The sequence below is a fragment of the Pseudopodoces humilis genome, chromosome 9 (assembly GCF_049639895.1).
Source record: "Pseudopodoces humilis isolate 2021_Gansu_Grassland_sample_001 chromosome 9, ASM4963989v1, whole genome shotgun sequence".
Taxonomy (NCBI): domain Eukaryota; kingdom Metazoa; phylum Chordata; class Aves; order Passeriformes; family Paridae; genus Pseudopodoces; species Pseudopodoces humilis.
In genome coordinates, this window is record NC_142208.1 from 9,221,765 (window position 1) to 9,238,707 (window position 16,943).

General features: G+C 38.2%; 1 protein-coding gene across 4 annotated transcripts in view; it reads right to left on the reverse strand.

The window, feature by feature from the left end:
* WAPL (WAPL cohesin release factor) overlaps positions 1 to 16,943 on the reverse strand; it is a 65,078-nt gene that overhangs the window by 14,384 nt on the left and 33,751 nt on the right. For 3 of the 4 annotated variants that reach the window (XM_005520441.3, XM_088060069.1, XM_088060068.1), the window contains exons 5-9: positions 12,615 to 12,710; positions 9,327 to 9,479; positions 8,941 to 9,077; positions 6,888 to 6,999; positions 1,502 to 1,729 (exon numbers count right to left, since the gene is read on the reverse strand). In XM_005520441.3, the coding sequence (XP_005520498.1) occupies positions 1,502 to 1,729; positions 6,888 to 6,999; positions 8,941 to 9,077; positions 9,327 to 9,479; positions 12,615 to 12,710 (726 nt within the window). The remainder of the gene's footprint in view (positions 1 to 1,501; positions 1,730 to 6,887; positions 7,000 to 8,940; positions 9,078 to 9,326; positions 9,480 to 12,614; positions 12,711 to 16,943) is intronic. The other variant, XM_014250291.2, reaches the window with a different exon arrangement.

Consider the following 16,943-nt stretch of genomic DNA (forward strand, 5'->3'; position numbering starts at 1 on the left):
GGCACTGACAAACCCTGCTATGTGAGCTGCCTTCAGTGCCAAAACAGCACTGAAAGATGACTCTGATTATACCAAATCTGAGCTGATCACCACCCAGAGAACAAATTTCATTCTGTGGTGGTATTTTCAGACTGTAAACTGACTAGAGAATATAACTTCATGTTCATTCTTTGCAGATTTCCAAGGCCAGAATGTTAATTCAAGCTCCCTACCGGCGCCTTTCATATGTTTGTATGAAACAAGCCTAAAATTGAAATTTGTAATCCACTGTCACCACAATTTGATTACCAAAGTTAACAATAATGTCACAGATATTAACTTTCTTGTCCAAAATTCAGCTCTTGCTAAAGCTACACAATAGTGACTCTTCATACCAATTCAGCTCTCTGTTCCATAGCCAGAATTTGGAGGGAAAACACCCAAAAAAAACTTCCTTAAACTGACACAAAAGTCCCAAAAGCAACAGAAGAAAATGCCAGCTAAACAAGGCACATCATCTTTTAGTCTAACTGAATACTGAACACAATCCCAGCTGCGGATTACTGCCAGGAGTTGGAACATTACTTGGACAGACAAAGCTCTGACAAGCTCACTTCGTAAGTAATAAATCAGAGGCTTCTCCCATTGGGTATAAGCATTACAGAAAAAATGGCAAAAACACTAATAAGAATCTTGAGAAGAATGTATTACAGGATGTAAAAAAATTAAGATCATGCTAACACCCACTATAATGAAATATGGCAAAAGCAAAGACACATTACTTCTTTTTGTCATTTATGGCCGCTCATCTAATCTATCTGTCAATCAATTCTTTAAATACGCTCTTCTAAAAAGCCTTGCAACTTTTCCTTTTTATTTTCTAAACTAGCTGGATGCTAGCATCAAACCATGGCCAAATTTATTTTTAAACAGAACCAGCTCACTCTGCTGCAGATGAAGGTATTTTCATAAAGAGCAAGTATGTTTGAGAAAAGAAGGAAAAAAGTTCATCCGCATTCATGGGAAGCAACAGAACTGCCACCACACTTTGGGTAGGGAAAAATCAGTTCCTGCAGGATAGGGTGTTTTTTACAAGTGAAAACCTGCACCACAGTTTTAATTTAGCACACAATGCTCTTATTCCCATCCACGAACCCCTGTTTGTGAAAGTACTTATAAAACTTAGGCAAGGAAATGGAGTCAAATAATCTAAGTGCGGATCTCAAACACAGTTATTTAGCGTTACTTGTTTGCAACTGCTCCCTGTAACTAGCTACTCTCAGCAGAGGCTAATGGAGACTCAGACAGCTGAAGAACATCCTAACTTTATCCCAATAACAGCCTTTGAAAACGGAAATTTCAAATTTGAAGAAAATGCAGTGCAGTCAGCTATACATCAAAGGTAGATGAAACACCAGGAATCCTTTTCTGGGGACATGAAATGAAGGATGATGCTTGCAAAGTCCATGTTATTAAGCATTCCACAACTGCCAAGGCTTTCCAATAAAAGCATGTTACCCACCGTGATGTTTTCAAGATCAAGATGTTTGTTGTGAACAGTTTCACACAGTCTCCGAATTTTTTCCTTAATTTTATTCATGTCTTTTTCATTCAGCAGCTTGGCAGAGGAAGCATCTTGTTCCAATTCCAGAAGCCGTATCATCAGATCTAGACTAGCTCTGTCTAAATCCATGTTCAAGCGATCTCTACTCAGAATGTACATTAGAGCTGCTGTACAAAGGGACAAATTCTTGGGTTGGGAAAGAAAGAAAAAAAAAAAAAGCCAGTTAGCTTTTACTCATCATTTTAGGCAGACTTTTTACTTTTCTGAATAAACAAGCTGAAGACTCGTGAAAGAAAATGCCTGACAGGTCCCAGTCTTGGCACTTACATGAGCACTCACTGTTAAATGGAGATTCCTTCCAGCAAGTTACTAATGCCTTCCCCTGACAAATAAAACTGAGACATAAAGCACTCAATATATTTACAATGCCCTAGTAGAAAAGCAGGGATTTCTACTTTTTAGGGACTCAGTGCTGCAGACAGAGTAAGAAACAGTAACTCCAGTAACAGAGTATTAAAGAAGAGACAGATGGCAGGGGAACGAAGTAAAACAGCTCAGGGTACATGGCAAGGTAGGTGAACATTCTGGTTTGAGTGTATGAACTGCTAACAGCACCAGAAAACCCAGAGATCACAGGCACAGTGTCTGCAGGGAGGGACTGCCTGGGGACATAAATTCTGATTCTGCCAAACAGGTCTGTCAGTTAATAGTTTATCCAAGCTTTTACAGCATAAACACATTTTCTTTCCAGGGGAATTCTGCTTTTTGGAAGTAGCCGGAGTACAAACCAGCTTCCCCCTGTCCATCCCATCAGTCCTTAATAAGTGAATGCTATTAACATGACCGCTCACGTGTTACACAGAATTGGTGTAGAGGCACATCCAACCAGCTAGACCACACTTGATTCTTCTTGAAGAAGGAATTAAATTTTACCCTCATGAAGCTCCAGAAAAGCCAAGGCAGAAGATGACTGTTAGGAACGGACAGACAGCAGTGAAGCAAAGCCATCCATCCCTGGTGTCTAGTAGCACACTTGCACTGAGAGCACTGAGCTCCAGCTTAGAGCAAAGAGGAGATACGTTCACTGGGAAAAGAGGTGTACTGGGCACAAAACTGTCAGAGACCTCTGACACTAACTGGAGGAGCTGAGAGCTGGGGGTGTGTGGGGAATGTGTGTGCTCAATGTTCAACCCTCAGGAGTCAATATGCTGCACGCATCCATCGTAATTGTTTCTGTATAAGGTAAATTAAACATGGAAACAAACTAATTCTGGAATATAAATGCTCAATAGGAAAGAACAGAAATCTGTGTCATAGCAGATTAACATCTTGTTTTGAGTTCAGCCAACCACCAGAGCAATCATTTACCTCCTCTGTTTATTTCAGAAGTAAGTAATAATCATCCCTGGTAATACTAAGCAGTATCAGCATTTCCAAAACAGGATTAGGCAGTTGACAGTCTATCAAAAGCTATGTCAAAAACTCCTTCCTGTCTGAGTTTAAGGAAATCCTCAGGTGAATAAAGACTTTAATCTGACCACCTACCAAAAATACATATGAACTACTGAAGCAAAGAAGCAAGGGTTTCCAAATCTACATCTTTCACGAATACATGAAGACAGGGTTGAAAAACCCACAACAAACTCTTAGCTGTAAGCATCACTACTCCAGCCTTGCCAGATGTAAGGCAGAAAGCATCTATGTGACCTGTGTGCAGGGGGTATACATTGTTCACCCTTGACTTTCATTAACTTTCTACAATAAGCCTTGCAATTTTATCATTTTAATTACAGAAATTGCTTACTCTTCATTTACTTGCAGCTGGCTTAAACTGTACATGTCAAGTTCCTTAAGAACTGGGTTCTTCCAGAATGGCAGTGATTGAAACAGGACACAGTAGTACACACATTCCAGAGGAACCACAGGTTAGCTAATCATTGTTCAGCCAATGTGCGACTTCAACGTCTAGGAAGAACTGTATTTTAATGACCAGCATTATCTAGATGAGTTTCCTGGTTAAAAAAAAATCCTCACGGTCCCAAGGGAATTTCTATCAACTTGAAAGTATGAAGCAGTTGACAAAGGGAAAGTACTGAATTTGTAATCTGGGCTGCCAATATTTAGGCATTTCAAAAAGTCAGAGACTGTTCTTACATCATTACTCAGAAATGCCTTACAGATACTCCACAATCTGGTAAGGGCAAGCACACTCGCTCTGTAAAACCCTGTAACCAAGCCCTTGCCTGTTCCAGGTTCGCCTCTTTTCAACCCAACCAGCTTTCCATTACGAAGGGAGTAATGGTTCTTTTTCTCCCTGCATCAGCTCTGCCAACGTTTCCCTTCAGACTGGCCACCCAGGTTTCCAGATACTTAAACGTGATCAGATCACCCAGACATGGTGCAGGAGATTTCAGGCTGCAGGAGAGGTGCTGGAAAAGCAAAAAGGATGGACTGGCTCTGTGTAACTAGCCAGGCTCCTGCCACAGCACATACACAGGAGGGATTCAAGCCAACAAGCCTCCAAACGCTGATGTGCAACAGAAAAATAGTGATGACATGAAGTAAGAGCCTCAAATGTGAATGGTGCTTACAGCACACAAGAAACCTGCTTTAGCTCTATTCCAGTGATACAGGTTTTGCAAAGCTGGTTTCTCTAGTCCCTATAGGCTTCATCTTGAATAAAACGATTCTACATTTTGCTCTGATCTTCTGTAAGTGTTCAATTAACCACGCTGCCTGAAAGCTATCTCATGCCCTACCATACACACAATTCTGAGTTTGGAATGAGGGGAAAATTGTTGGTACAACTCATTCTGGATCAGTATTCTAAGAGAACAAAAACCCCAGCCAAAGAAACAAATCAGTCCTTCCAAATGCCACCCTTACAAACTGCAGTAGAAGAATGATTTTTCTGGGTGAGCTACCCCCATTCTATTCTATTCCTCAAGATGACTAAAACACATTCTGCTGCTAAATAAATGCAGAGAAGAGAAAAAAGTAAAATAAATAGAATTTTCTCTAGACATAAATTTCATGGCTTATCTAACTATGGATTTGCACTCCATACTTCTACAGAATTCAGGAAAACATCCTAGTTTGAACATACACTCCAGAAATGGCAGACCATTTACACCCACTCTCATCCTTGTCTTCTCTTGCTTGCTCTATTTATACTCCAGCTTGTGGGAGCAGATGGTTATTTTCTAGGGTTCAGCACTACATATAATGCACTTTTATAATTTTTTCAAGTTATTCTCATGCTGAAGACATTATAAAACCACATTTCTGTGCTTAACTACTGACAGCTATAATGGAAATAAAGTTTTTATTTTAAAAATTAATAATGCTTCAAAATCTTTACAGAGCAGCACTGAAGACACAAAGTCAATTAAAGCAAAAATCTGCAAGAAAAATTTGGTGGAACAAGTAATTTTCATGTGGTTATTTTTGGGCATAGCTCTGTGAGATAGCTGGTTATTTTGTTTTCCCTGCTGGTTAAAGAAATGCCAACTGCCAGTATGCAACTGCTACTTTACACTCCTTACGGAAATGTTAAGAGTCCCCTACACATTCAGTCTATTCCACTGCAACACAAAAATGAATGCAGGATAAGCTCGTATTTGTTTCCAGTAACTATGTCATTGTGGCAGTTTTTCCATCTTCAAAATACTTAAAGAAAATATTAACCAAACAATTGTGTGTTTTTAGCTCAGTCCTTATTTATCTTACAGGGATTTGAGCCATGCATGCAAAGCCGAGTGTGATTTATTATTCTTCAGTTACTTTGAACAGGGATTTAGTGGAGAAATTTCTATTAATTTGGAAAAAAAATAAAATTTCAGTGAAATAATTAGTGAATGAAAGGGTAATATAGACAGATAGCATGCTTATGCAGAGGTGACTATGATGAAGCACACACAGCCAGTAGTTAGGGCATATCCAACAGCATTTATCAAGAGCAATTTGATAAATTAGTAATTTCACAATACTGCAAAACCTGTATCAAGAATGTACTATAACGATATTCAAACATTAACTATCGATTTTTTTTCTTTGACAAAAGGGAGCATTTCATCAAATATACTGAAAATAGTGAACATAATCAATGCTTTTTGTTACTGCAGACTAATAATAGCATGCAATTTCCTTTTGAACTGTATGTGCTAGCTCTTTTGAAAATGAAGGAATAATGGTAACTGTTAAAAGACAGCCAAAAATACACCCAGCAAGCTTGTACATTTTCCAGGGAACTGTAGCTGTCCTCTGCCGATCTCCTGCAACTCAGTGGTGGCAACTGTCCTAAATAGAGTGACTGTACTTCATTTATTTCGAGTATCACTTGGCATTATTTTGACAGCTCACAAAATAATGAACTCATTGAACCTGATGCCTGTATTTTACAGTTAGCCATTGCTAATTTTTGAGGGAGATGGAAAATAAGCTATTATTCTAAATCAGTTACTTAAAACTACGGCTTTTTTTCTCCCCACCCACAGTAAGATGTCAAATGCCATCTCTGAAATGTCTATTTCTGTGGGTGCAAAGTTGCATTCTGCATTGTATGTCATTCTTCTAGAGCTATTACAGAAAATTATAAACCTGACTGATACACATATCTACTACCCATTTCAAATGAAATCTCATTGTTTCAACTTTTGTAAAAGTATCTCAAGGGACACCCCACAGAGGTAACATCGATAAGAAGGAAAATCAAACTACTTCAGTTTAGCTCTCGGCTCATGTTACCATAAATAGATGAAATTTACCTTTCCTAGAATCCAACACATCACTATATACACTCAGGGCATCCTAAAACTGCAGTTACAGCAGTGCTCAAAGGAAAAAATCACAAGACATGAAAAAATCCCTACAACAGCTTCAGAAGAGGTAGCAATTCCCATACAAGCAAGTCTGAAGCCAAGCACTCAGAGCCACCTCTAAATATAAGGAGGAAGGATTCCTTTCAAATGTATTTGAAAGCATTTAAAATACAACAACAAAACTCTTAAAAAAGCTTATGAGAATAAATAAAATAGCAATCCAAAGCAGTCCATTTTTACAAAATCCCTAGTTTTTAAAAAAATAACTTCCCAAGCTAGAAGCACATAAACAGTGGCATAAGGAATTGGTCAGTGGAACAGAGGTGCTCTAATTTTTTATGCCACTAATGAATGCTTCCTAAAATGAAGCCACTGATCCCAGAGTCCCCACTAGATCCACTATACTATATATATAAATATACACACACTGGTACATGCTATACTGGATGCTTGATCTCGAACAAAATCCCTGCCCCGCGGGCAGGTATCAACAAACTTCAATGAAACGCACGATGTATCCATACCTGATGGTGCTGGGAATCATCCAGTGTTTTGAAAACCATGGCTACCATCCCGTGTGCTCTCAGATGCATTCGAAAGCTGGGCATGGCGCACTTGGTCGCCAAGCTGATTACACTGGAGAAAATGAACTCTGGGTTAGAACGACTGAAATGACCGCACTTAACAAGAACAGCAGATAAACAAGTATTCAACACAAGACTGACCACGTGCCTCAGACCCTGGGATACTGTTGGAATGTTTCTTCTAAAATTTGTGCAAGGCAGGTTTGCAATTGGTCAACAGTGATTGGTGAGCAGTGTGTTATTCAAGTTGCTTACCAGCACCAAGCTACTATGTCTGCTTTAGTTTAAGCTTGGCTGAAACAAGGATTTTAAAGGGCAGACTGAATTTGCTTCCAGAAAAAAAAAAAAAAGCTGAAAATTTCCAATTTTCATTGGAAGTGCCATGTAGCTCTGATTAAGAGACGCGAGAACTCACTGACCAAGGCATTATAAGAAATTGTAAATGTGATCTTCCACTGCTATTCTAATGGTTATCTAATTAACTGACTAGTCTCACTTATGCCTGATATGACTTACACATAGAACTTTTTTATTTATTGCTGCATTTATGATTGCTAAAAACACTATACATGTCAGAAAAGACCTGACAAATGTATCAGTTAATCAGTGACCAGCATAAGAGTTTATTTTAAAAATGGCAGCTTTCCCCTAGCTTTCTCAGTAAGCTGTCTGCCGTTTCTAGCACAGTGCAACATAACAACTGCTAAAAATACATTGCTTTTAAATGTGCACTAACGTGGGAGTGATTCTGCAATCAAGCCTTCCATGACTGCTGAGGAATCTGCTTGTAAGAAATTCACACAGTAAGGTGTTTATAAGAACAAATGGTCTTCCTGCCTCCAATCACAAGAGCACCAGTCAGAGCTCACCTGAATCTTTCTCATCCACTCCTATCCTTACACACCGATTTCCTTTGGAAAAACACTTAATTTGTTAACTGAAAGAAAAGATTTTGTTGTGTTTTTATGTTACACTCCACTATATAAATTTGTGAAGAATTAGTTTAAAATCTGAGTAAGTTTGCCACATGAGCAAATAAGGAGCACTCATATGAAAAATAGTCCTGAACTGTCATTACAGTAGTAATTTATTCTTATCATAGTGTATAAACAAAATGGGTGATAGAGTTCTTGTACTCTAGCAACAATACTCATTGCTAATTTCTGAGAAATTTTAAAGTAGCTGTCTTAGAGGCATAGAAAGCTTTTGCTCAGCCACAGTCAAATCACAAATAAACCACTGCCATCACCTCTCTCTATGGATTCAACTTTTTCTTTCTCCACTATTTTAGTTTGACTGAACAGAAAGGAAAATTTAGGTACATAAAAAAATACTATTGCATGGTTATTTTATTTAACATTATTACAATTACTTTCATGTCCAGGCAACTGACAACAGTATCAAGTCACAAACTTTTTCAAAGCAAGATTAACATTTTTGATGCCAACTTCACAATTATGTGTAATGTCTTGGACTACTATTAATATTCACAAGTTAAGGAACCTCCCAATTAATACTGAGGCCTCGGTCTTTTTAGAAGGTGACAGTTATGTTATTTCTCAACAGAATATAAAGAACAGGCAGTTGAAGTTAAACATCTCACTATTACCTCAGTTTTAGATTTTCATCAAACTCTGCAGTCTTAGGGATTTTATTTTAGAACTGAATTTGCATTAATAACAGAACAAATATCACACAAGATGCACTAAACAAACAAGTTATCAGAAGGTTTTTTTTTTAATTTACAGCAAGGATAGCAAGTGTGCCAAAGATGTGTCTTACTGCAAAATTTATTATTTCATCTTCATAGCCATACCACTTATGATTATTCAAAAGAGACAATCTTAATTATTATTTTCAAATTTTATTCTTCATGGCAGAAGCGACAGGTTAATGTCAATAATATTTTAAAGCGTGGTCACTTCTCTGATGCATATTTAATTCAGTATCTCCTTCAAATATAGGTTCTGTGTTTTGTGTTGAGATATCTTACCTAAGGCAACGTGTGTTTAGGGGCTGATTGCTCTTCAATCCACTTAGCAAGTACTCAATATCATCTGTGAACTCTTGATTTTCACCAAATTCCACTACATCATTGAAGTGCTTTACATGCTGAACAACAGTGTATAACTGGAAAAGACAAATATGTTGACCTAAGTAAGTTGCTCTTGGGATTGATTATAATCTTAACAAGTACAGTTTAAAAATCTATTCAGTTTTAAGTGCAAGGAAACATTAAGTTGTTAATAAAGGCCATTCAACTATTTAGATAAAAGTATTATTTTTAATATGAAAGCCAAATTGCGTTTTGACACTGTTCCTTCAGTAGTTAGGATTACTAGTAATTCTTTATCTTAAAAATTTGTTAAGAATACTTACTTCTTTGTCTTCTTTCCTACATTTCAATGCAGTTACTATCTCTTGATAGGGCTGAGTAGGTATTGTCACAGTTTTTATCACTTTGGGAGGTGGTGCAGGAGCCTTAAAAACTCCATCATCTTTATGAATTGCCTCCTTTGAAGATAGCCTTACCTATTAATAAGAAAGTGCTAAAATGGGCAGATGTTTTGAGCATGAAAACATACACTAAATACATCAGGAAACAGTACAGGTGTGCAATTGTTCAACTCACATTTTGGGACTATTTAGTCTTTGCCTTGCACTACCAAGACGTACCTAAGCTGTGTGACGTGTCTACTCTTAAATACAAAAAAAAAAACCAAAAAAAACATTTCCAAGTTATCAGGAAAGCTCCAGTAGAATTCTGAAACTAAAATCAGCGGAAGAATAAAATGTCCTTTATACTGGCTCCCTAAGCTTTAGGGTAAGTAAACCAACCAAATTCAGTGTTTATAAACAGTTATTTGTTGCTCTTTTAAGTCTCTTATCCCTGTGAACTGGAGCTTCCAGGAATGACCACGCTGGCTGCACTATGGAGCCCTCAGAAAGTACCTGGCTCTGGATCCAGCACAGCCCTGAGCCAGCCCTGCCCAGTCCAGCCTGGCCTGCAGAGCTCTGTTCCAGCTGTTCTGGCCCTGCCTGCCCAAGGACACTGCACTCCTGTCCAACCCTCCAGCCTCACACTCCTAACTCGACCTGGCCTGGAGGCAGGACACTACCAGGACACATTTTGGAGCAGCACAACAAAAGCCACACAGAGTACTGAGAGGCAACGATCAGGTCCCAAACCAGGTAGAGCACACTTAGTACTCTCTTATTTGTGCTGTTAAATATTTTAGGAGCATAATACCATAGCACAAAAAACAGCAAAACCTGTTCTACAGGGAGTAGAGAACTTGATGTCAGGTTTAGAGTAACTACTGACAGGTTTCCAGACAACTCAGGCAAGTATTACAGGTTTCTCCTCACCTTTGCTGTATTAGTTCAAGGCTACTACAAGCTGAAGTGCAGCTTATCTTCAGATTACTTCTTTCGCACAAAATCTGATATGAAGACAAACTACAGCAAACAAGGCATATGGAAAAAGACCTCCAAATGCCAAATTCTAAATGTACAAGTGCCAATGCCAACGGGCATTTACTCATCCTCAATCTCTCAGTAACATCATGTACTTAGCTTCCTTACATAGAAAAATGAGAGTATTTTAAAAGTCTGACTGGAAAAATAGAATTAACATGCAGGCACAGAAGATGTATGACCTGTTACTCCAGGGAATAGCTGGAGAGAAAGCCTTCTTGTGCATTGTGCATTGACAGACAAAATTAAAATAAAAGCCAAAAGAAGCTGCTATATTACTCTATAGAATACTACATTAGTGTTCTTTACATTCTGCCTTCTACCACTGTGGCATTTCAGTATTCACTCACTTAAGCATCAGCGGCAAACTGGTAATAAACCAAGCTGAAAAACCAGTTTAGAGCACGTACTGGAGGACTGATCTTAACAGTCTGTGAGCACAGGAGAGCTACTGAAGGATTTCATCCAAATCTTAGTTAATGACTGCCCCTTCAAAGTAAACTCCAAGGGCACTTGGAAAGGCCCTAAATGAGTACTTGGCATAAGCAGTTTGCATGATGTGAGTTTCTCACCATAAACTTGAGACAGATTTCTCCCAACCTTCAGGTGACAAATTTCTACAGAAATTAAAGATGCAGGATCACATGTGCAGGAACTACCACTGAACATTTGTATCAAGGCTCATTTGCCTTGTAACCCTGAAGTATTACACACATGTAAATCAGGGCTAAAAACTGCATCTGAAGGAACTTCTGATGTACATTATAACATGAGCAGCAGATACAAATTCCCCTCAGTGGTTTGTTCAGCTAAACCTCTACCACTTCCCTGAATTAATCTTCTGATGGTTCCAGATACAAAGTGGAAGTCTGACAGAAGACAAAAGTGACTGTCTGAATGAATGATCCAGACATTTCCCTAGCTTGAAAGAAGCCATATTCAAAGTCTGTCTGACAAGACTCATACAGAATCTGCCCTTAAGTCAGCTATCAGAGTACTTCACAAGGATCAGTACCAAGAGATTCAGTATGCAACAAAACCTTCACTTCAAAGTAATTCACTTCACATAATTTAAATTGAGAAAGGAGTTTAGGAAAAACCCAGGGCTGAAATTTCTGCTCTCTCCTCAAACTCTAGTGGAAATGGTTGTTTTCAAATCAGTTATCTGCATTTTCTAGGCATTGCAGTTAACATCCAAAGAAGGCTGTTCAGAATACTGTGAGGAGACAACCAAAAATAACCACAAATCAAAGAGGAAGAAGTACCAGAATACCACAAATAGGGGTAGAATTTTAAGACCTAAACAAAAAGCAACCAGCAAAACAAACAAACAAGCCAAAACCGAAAGAAAACTGAACCCCAAAACCAAAAACAAAACCAAAAGAAAGAAAAAAAACTAAAAAAACCCCAATTATAAACTGGTGACAACAACAAAAGCTGAAGACTTATCACTGGAAAAAATACCTACTTTCTGATTTTCTGTTCTCAGGCCAGTACTATCAGCAAGGCACCAAATGAAATTACGTTTATTGACAACATACAATGCTCTCTTAGCATAATCGGTAACAACTTCTACAAATGTAAGCCAAAGACTCTGGATTCTCAGAGTCTCAAAGGAGTTAAAAAACAATTACTTTGAGTCTCAAATCAACCACTGACTTTTGGACACAGAGCTGGTCTGTTTTTTTATATCCAAAATGTTGGTATTAGCATTTCTGACAGTACACAGAAAATGGTGTTTCTTTCAGAGTATCTAAAGACTCAAGTCAGCTATCAGCACTACTCCATTAGAAAGGAAAAAGAAATGAAAAGGCTCATTTCAAGTTTTTCCTTTTTTATCAGCAATTTCCTAACTTCTGTGTTCATTAGTAGGTTAATCCTGTGAATTCTCTCAGAAAATGAAATGGAGTCCATTGTTAGAAAGCTTAAGTTTAGCAGATTGGGGAACGCACCTTTAAGTGTTTTTTTGTAACTCCACATTGAAGGGACATGAAAGATCCTATTCTACAGTATTTCCACTAACAATTTCTTTTCTATCAAATTCCAATGGCTCACACCACAAAGTGGACTTCATTCTGAATTACTGTGACATTACCAGACAGAAAGAACTTGGATTTAAAAAAAAAAAAAAAAAAGTGAATCTTGAAAGGAGATTTAGTAAATTTGAGAAAAAACCAACAGTCTACTTACTGGGACACTGGGAGTTTTCAAAGCTGGTGGTGCTGGCAGAGCCTCTGATTCTGGCTGGTTCCAGTGTCTAGCATTATACACTGCTTTTGTGGGAGACTAAAAAATAAAAATAGAAGTTATTTCTTAAGAAAATTACCAGTAGTCACTATACACTTCAAGATTACCGTAGCAATACTGTAGACAAACAAGAAAAACAAGCCTCATTTTCCCTGCTGAATTCCCAGCAACACAAGTTCCCAATATCAAATGTATTGGAAAATCAGACAGACTTTGAAGCATCTGATGGTTTTAAAGACATACAGACCCACTCAAATGGCAAAAGACATGATATGTATGTATTTAAAGAATTTTTCAGTTGTCCCATCTCATAAATTTATTCAAAGGCAAAAGGTCTGCAACCTTCCTATAGACAAAAACTGACAGCTGAGGGGGAAAAAACACATTAGCAAATGCTGTGTCAGTAGAAATATGACTGGTTTAGAATCAATATGCAGAACTCATATTGCTATGAGGAATAAAAACACTGAAACTAAATGCCTTAATCCACATTAATAAATTAAGAAGTTTTATTTTTTTCCCTCTTGCTCAAAAATGTGTCAAGGCAAATCAAAATGCATCAAAATTAACTGTCCTTGAATTTTTGGGAAACATAATATGCTCCTTAGAGGAAGCAAAGTCAGAATTCTATTTCTAGTATTCGTGTTTACCAATCTACTGGCATAATATTGTTCCAGACTAATATAGCACTACAATTTTCACAATTTCCCACCATGCCACATATCAAGTAAATTCAAAGTAAATTCAAAAGTACCTGCTTCCTCACAGCACTAACATAGCATTTTAAATATGAAAAAATAATTTCAAATAAACATCATACAAATAATGTATCAATTATTTAACCCAAATGCAGCTCAAGCCCACAGAGGGGCTACATGTGACAAGCCTTAGGACCAGCCAGGGACTGAGCACCACTCCACAAAGTGCAACAAGGTTCTGTCATGTCAAAAGCTAGAAAGGTAATTCTCTAAGTCAAGGGTTTCTGTATTATTGCAGAGTAAAACTCTACTGTGCTGCATCCTTCCATTCTTCACAATAGAAAGCCCTACCAAACAAAATTTCAAGGAATATTAGCAGAATGAAAGCCTCAGCTAAGAGTTTTCAGAGCCCAAAAGCACTAAACCATTCCACTTCCAGACAAGCGAAAAGCCTCTTTCCACCCTAGAGTGTGGTTTGATGTGGTCATGAGAAACACGGATTGTTAAATTATGTTCCTAAAGCAGTGCTCATGTACCATTCATCAACATGTTTAAGTTTCATCAGTTTTGCAAGGAAGCTCTTTTAGACAGTATCTGTTCAGCTTAAAAAGTTTAACTGAGAAACCAGTCTCATGTTCAGGATACTGCAGTTAGAAGAGGGCATCTGGGCCCACAAATAGGAAGAAAGTGTCATATGCATCCCTACTTGTAAAGGTTACAAAATGGTTCAGATGTTAACTCTCTTTTCTCCTATACCTTTCTGAGCAGCAAATATTTACCTGGAATCTTCAATGAACAAGGGAAAGACAATTTACAAATAATGATTTTTTTTTTTTTTTAAATTTTAAAAAGATATGAGGTTCACAGATATCTGCAATGGAAAAGAACGACTGGTTTTGTTTCTTGAATTTCTCACAATTGCTCCACACTTCATTTTAGTGCATATTTAAGACTGGCAAGAGAGGGTGCCCTATTTTGGTATACAGGATAATTCAAGGAAGTAACACACTCCATCAAGTAACCTGCACAGTACTGCATTTTATAGAATCAGACTAGATTGGGGTAAAATTCTCTGCCTATGCCCCACCTATGTGTTCCTTTTCCTTCAGGCCTTGGGCTCCACCAAGAGCCAAACACAGCCCCTGGCACAGGGGAAGCAGAGTCAGTTTGGGTTTGAGCTTGTCCTGGCGAGGCAGCAGCTGGGTTGGTCACTTGCTGACTACACCATGGAAGCAACTGCAGTCTCCTTGGCTTTTTCCAAATTGAGCACCTCTGCTGTGCACACCCAGGCAGGGCAAGGAGGCCCAGCCCACAGGAAGCACAGTGTGTTTGGGAGGGAGTTACAACAAAACACACAAACAGCTGTGCCAGTGCAACCAAAAGGGCCACACAGCTTTAGTGTGTCTTCCTCAGCAGAGAGCAACAGCTGATGCATAGGAAAGAGTTCAACAGGGCAAACAGATAAAAGCAAATTCCTTCTAAATACTCAGGGCTCACAGACTTCCAAAGATGGCATGCTTTTTGTTTAACAGTCAAAAATGGGCTTTTCTTCTCTGATTTCCCTTAATCCCTCACTAAATCAAAAGCTAGGGCATCCCAAAGTGTTTTGTGACATGGCACTTTACAACTTAACCATTACTAGTGCAATTGAGAAAAAAGGCTACATTTTACATAAGAAAACAAGTAATGCCACCAATAAATGCCTGTTCTGAGAAAGGAGGACATCTGCATTTAATAGCTCTCTTGTAACAGAGCCTGAAGAGCAGCTGTAAATAGCAATCCTTAAAATCTCAAATACTTATGAAGGTCAGTTTTAGCCACCATTCCTTGTAGTATCTTCCACTTCAAATCAGAAAAGATCTGAACAAGTATTTGGCCTGCGATTCCATTCCTTCCCAGCAGTATTGCCTTAGACACCCTACCATTTGCTATCTTGTTCATTCTCACACTGCCTGCACACAGCTGGTCCACCAAAACGCACCTGCAAAAATCCAACAGCACTTTCCAAAGAAATACGTTCTAATCAGTTCTAACACATTATGCAGAGACTTAGCCTCTCTTACAACTCACACGGACTTTGAAACAGCAAATACATCCCTCCTTTCCAACCAACTCTTAAAGCAACCTTCCCATTTTCTCTTACAGCACAGTATTAGGATGAATTTCCAGAACAAGTGCAAGGAAACTGTGCCAATATCCATCAACCAGTGAGCACTGTGTGGACTTGTTTTGGATTACTGTGTGACAGAACTGAAGTCAGAAAAAGTATCAAAGATCAAATGAATGATAGTGAAGAAAGACTTTTCAGAAGGGCTTGATCACAGAATTGAAGAGGTTGGTTGGTTTGGTTTTGGTGTGATTTTTTTTTAAGGCAACTCAAATGCTTGTTATCACAAGCTTCCCTGAACAAGCAATATTGATATTTAAGCAGGAAGAATTTAAGAAACTTTCTCTTAAAGACAAGAAAACCTTGCAATTACACAACACAGACTTTTCTTTAATAATTCCTTCTCTCAAGACTAACTTGGAATAGATGCAAGTGGAAGTATATAATTCCCTTGAATCCTGTGTTCTTAAGCCAAATAAGTTCTGCAATATTAATCAGCTGTGAGCTTCTGCTGAATAGCAGAGGAGTTTCCTTTTTCCATGCATCTAGAACTGACAGCTGCTTACACAGAGATACATGTGTCTGAAAGTCTGCAAATATTCCACGGTGGGTATAAGGCATATGGTACTGTGGGACTGTGCATGTAGTTCTGGGGGGTGAGTGCAGATAAAAAACCAGAACTAAAGCCAGGGATTTTACAAAATGCACAGAGCTGTCTCTTGTATAAGATCATCTCCAAATGGCATCAACTATGGGTCATGCTTAACCTCTCATCCCTGCAAGCAACACAAAGCTGAAATTTTCAAGAGCTGTCACTCTGCACATACTGATGCAGCACTGCCTGCCATTCATAGATGTAAGAACAGCAGAAAATAAGAGCCAGGGACATGAGTCACACAGAAAATAGTAGCAAAACAAGAAAGAGCATCTAATTTGCAGGCAAGAATGCTTTCCAAGGTTGAAGAAGACAATGGCAAAAGAACACTCAAGAATATTTTTAACAGATATCCTGGATAAATGATTTTTTTATATCTGAAATGCATTCTGTAACACTCTATGCCAGATATTTGACAAAACAAGTTTCAAAAAAACCCCAATAAACAAAATACATGAGTTACCACTCTGTATTCATCATCATTAAGAGTACTATCCTGTCCTGCATGTCTCACTTTGAACAGGAAAAAGCTAACAAGCATGTTATGCAGCACAGAAATATTCATAATGCACTGTTTCTTTTGAAAAGGGAAAGGAATGAACACTCAGAGCAATGAAAAAGAAATCACACTTCGAAACAGGAAGATGGAGTATCAATTCAGCACAGGCTGAGCCATGTTACAGAACAGAAAAAAAAGCTGATTTGGACTCCACATAAGACAGCAATTTCCAACAGCCATTCAAAACCAGCACCACGTAATTTTTGCAGTGTTCAAAATCTGAACTGCATTTCCATTATTTGGATCAAAATAG